This window comes from Aplidium turbinatum, chromosome 5 (genome assembly GCF_918807975.1).
Source record: "Aplidium turbinatum chromosome 5, kaAplTurb1.1, whole genome shotgun sequence".
NCBI lineage: Eukaryota > Metazoa > Chordata > Ascidiacea > Aplousobranchia > Polyclinidae > Aplidium > Aplidium turbinatum.
This window is the reverse complement of record NC_137476.1, coordinates 38387851-38392141: the sequence shown is the minus strand read 5'-3', so window position 1 is coordinate 38392141 and position 4291 is coordinate 38387851. Positions and strand designations below refer to the sequence as shown.

General features: G+C 39.3%; 1 protein-coding gene across 1 annotated transcript; it reads right to left on the bottom strand.

Moving 5' to 3' along the window:
* Positions 1-280: 280 nt before the first annotated feature.
* On the bottom strand, positions 281-4291 carry LOC145770281 (MOB kinase activator 3A-like). The gene is made up of 6 exons (XM_082581879.1): positions 4162-4291; positions 3493-3626; positions 2695-2857; positions 2145-2248; positions 1589-1687; positions 281-947 (listed from the first exon to the last, which is right to left on the bottom strand). Exons 1-6 carry the CDS (start codon positions 4289-4291, stop codon positions 918-920), a joined length of 660 nt encoding a protein of 219 aa, XP_082438005.1. The 3' UTR covers positions 281-917.

Below are 4291 nucleotides of genomic sequence, written 5' to 3'. Positions count from 1 at the left end.
TAGATGATGATAAATCTAAATCTTCAACTGGATTGTGCATGGAGAGGCAAAATTGTCAATCGTTGTATTCATAAGAATGATATTTAGTGTTTTTTTCAAAATCCTGGAACTTGCTTTTAAGCGTCGTTGAACCAGCGTTGCTTGTTTGGAAACACCACAAAACAACAGGAAACGATTTGTACCGAAAGAGCGTCCACACCATCTAGATGTGAGTCACAGTGAGTGCATTGTGTTTCCACTTTATCATTGCATATATTGCTGGTACTTTATTGTACACCTTCAGTGAAAACAGCAGGAAAGAACACATGCGTAAATATCTACACAAAACCAAGAACTTTACGAAATTGACATTGCAAAAATATTGGAAGCGACACGTAATTGTGCCATTGTTGCAGGTAAATTATGAGAAGAGGTGACAAAATGCATTCTAAGAACATCTTGCACAGTGAGTGACATTTAAATAATATAATTACAACTTAAAATTGCAAAGTATTTAAAAAAAAAAATTCAGTATTGGAACCAACTAGGCAAAAGAAGAAAGTGATTGTCAGAGTTTAGAGCAGATGGTTGCCATGGTTCGGAGCAGATGGTTGCCATAGTTAGGAACAGATGGTCGCCATGGTTCGGAGTAGATGGTTGCCATAGTTAGGAACAGATGGTTGCCATGGTTCGGAGCAGATGGGGTTGCCATAGTTTGGAACATATTGTCGCCATAGTTCAGAGCAGATGGCCGTCATGGTTAGGAACATGGTTGCCATAGGAGCAGAAGGTCGCCATAGTTAGGAGCAGATGGTCCCCATGGTTGGGAACAGATGGTCACCATGGTTAGGGACAGATGGTCGCCATGGTTAGGAACAGATGGTCGCCATGGTTTGGAGCAGATGGTTGCCATAGTTTGGAGCATATGGTTATCATGGTTAAGAGCAGATGGTCGCCTGCATATCTTTCTGCAATTGCATATTTTGATAAGCAAATAACAGTAATTGTCACAAATTCTTTTGTAGGCTACAGCAAAGATGTTGAGACAGGGACATGCCAAGCCTAAATGAGATCAAAACCAGACGAAGTCGGTAAGTAGCGGTAACACATCGTAAATTTTGCACCATTGGCTTTATATCCGAATCATTTCAAGCCAGTATCTTAATTACCACATTAAATTGTGATGACATAATCGACTAATCGTGGTTCGTAATAAACGATTAAATTATGAATGTGACAACAAGAATATTAATTAACAAATCTATTATTAGGACGTTTGTATAATGACTCATATCCGGTATTTGATCAATCAAAATCTTAACCTAACTAGTTGTCAGAATGGCAGTTTGACGTAACAGACTTGATGATGTTTGCACGCTTAGTATCACGCGACGAGGTCATTGGTAACCAGGTGATCTTGGTTGGTTTCCTGAGGGGAAGTCACAATTTCCATGATTGGATCTGAGGTGTGTGGAATGCTTTGTAGCCGTAACCAATCAACGAAGCATCGAACTATCCTCGGAATAAAATAAATACACGAATTTCTCCAACAGGTTTAGGTTCAAGCAACCACTGAATCACATGCAAAGAGCACACAATGGAATCTCACCAGTGGTTCCAACTCCCGTTTGTCCACGAGTGCGTAATACTTGACAAAGTAGAAGAAATGTTTGTAGCAGGCGTTGATGTGCGCTTCAGCTCCCATGCTCTGAAAAACAAGATTGAAGTCATTTCTATTCAACATAAATATCCGTTACCCTGGTGCAAGTTCAAGTCTGAAATAAAAGCATTTTTTTTATTTCTGAAACAGTTTGCAATACAAGATCCAATAAGCAGCTATCATATATTCTTGAGATCGTTGTCGCTTGCTTTGGGGGAGGTTGGAGGCTCGGCAAACTGATTCACGCAAATCAAGATGTCCTAAGAATCTTGAAGTTGTGTTGTTGTAATTATTCTTCAACAACTTGTTGTTTGCGGTTGAAAAGAACTGTTTGTGATAGTAAATCCATTTTCTAGAGAAGATTGTTCAGTCACAACATATTTTGTATTTACGTTACAAAAACTGTTCTATGACATAATGTTCAAAACAAGCCTTCACGTCATCTGCATATAAATGACCATTGTGTCGTCACAAAGGGCGCGACAAGGAGCCGCAGTGATCTTACGTGGACTCTGTCGAAGTGATGGATGTAGACGTGGACAAAGACGCGATGGAGTCTGGTCAGGATCTTTTTGCAACTTCTAAAGAATGTCTTTGGAAAAGGCGTTCCTGAGAAGAAAACGTATTTATGAGCTAACAATTGAAACGGCTCCGTTGAACGGAAAAACTTTGTTCATCCATATTATGTTATTTAAACGCTTTGCGACTTTTATCTTCCAACAACCCACTGACCAATTATAAAAATTCCCATATTTGGTGAGTGACTTAAAACGGCGCCGAAATTGTTGGCTTGAAAACCTTCTCAAGCTGCGCATACAATATTGCGTAATCATGAGTATCGAAGGACAGCAGGTCGGCAATGCTTGAGTGGTAGCGACAATTAAACGCAGATTTGGCGGTGGCTACTTCATGTGAATGATGAGAAGTGCAAATACGAAACCCTAATAACATTGCGAGATTATGCCACACCAATTTGTGTCCATGATGATGCGGCCAAGATCTCCCAACAAATGCCTCACACTTAGCATGCTCTTCAAGCCGATTGTCTGACTCACCGACTTTAGTTGGAAATATCGCTTCATTGTTGACAATTCGTTCGATCCAACGCATGAGTTCCTCTATATAGTCAGAGGCGGAAAGTAGAGTTGGTTTTCTATACTTCCCGCAGTCCTGCCATCTGTACTCGTACTTCGCTCCCCCAGACATCACCGGGCACGACTGAAAGACATGAGGAAACAGTCAAAGCCGTTTGCAAGTTTTAATGTTTAAATTACATTGCAACTGCACGCTCTGTTGTTACAAGATGATAGAAGTGACATTCGTCTCCGCGCGACAGCTCGTGACAATCTTGAGAGCCATTGACAACACAATATACAAATATGACTTCTCGATTGCGAGCAGGAAACGCGCCTCATCTATCTGACACTTATTCATAATGGCAGCGATGACGATTGTCTCAATGATGGCCGGCTTCAGCTTAAAGAGGGAACAGCACTATGACATCATAATGCATGCATGAAGTGGATACTTGGAACAGTAAACAAAGGTTGCAATTTTGAGAGCATGACTCCAAACAGTCATGAAGTCATTTCTATAAATGTCGCCAAGCATTTCTGCAGTGATTTGTATAAAATTGCTAAATGTAATTTGATGAAAAGTATTTTAGGTGCTTGCGAGAAAATAAAGTTAATAATATGGAAATGATGTTTGTTAAAGTTAACAATACATAAAATAACAAAACAATTAATAAACAAGCTTGTCAACAAAAGATTTAAGTTTTTATTTTTACTTGCTGATTACTTTCACTTGAATAAAATTTATGCTTAGCAAAGCAACTTCATAGAATTTCTCACCTCTTTGGTACAAAAGTCGGACACTGTTCCGTAGATGAGATTGATTCTATTGAAGAAGTCCACAACATGGACAGCAATCCAGTCGTTCATGTCCTCACCGGGAGGAAGAAGTACGATCGCCTTCAGATCCAAGCCTTCGATAAAAAAGCAGAAAGGATGGTTGGAATTCCAAAGTTTCAAAAAATTTTAAGACAAAAATTAATTTTTTGGAGAATTCAATCTCATCTCCCTTTTTTGTACCTCTCCTGCTAATAGCACTTCCAAATATTTTTTTCTTTCATAGTTGCACTTTTGGATAAACTAACTCTTGATTGCGAAATAAAAAAAAGTTTCATACTGAGGTAGTTTGACGCGAGAAGCAATTTCAAATAGCAGTTCAGTGAATAAGCAATTCACTCTGCAAACAAAAAGTCCAACCAAGTGCGGAGAGTTTCGATCAACTCAGTCCAAGAACAGCGCTATCCATTCAGCTACCACCAGTGAATGGAATTATTTACATGCAACAACACTTCAACATAAACTTTAATATAACAATCTCGGTGACCGGGCCTGCGTCAGTGGTTCAAAGCCTCTACAAGTATGCGAAATTACCAGGATTTAACCTATTAGAGGCTTTTCGAGGGTAAAAAGTCCCACATTCAATCTTGACATAACTTTGTTTCTCTCTACCTGATCGTAAACTTGCTTGGGCTTTCTTGTGCAAATCGAACTTTGAAGTTCCTGGCTCAAAATTCTTTTTCGGACGAAATGTCTTTTCCTTATTGAAAACATTCTTGAGGTGAAGATGGCTTTTGGACAT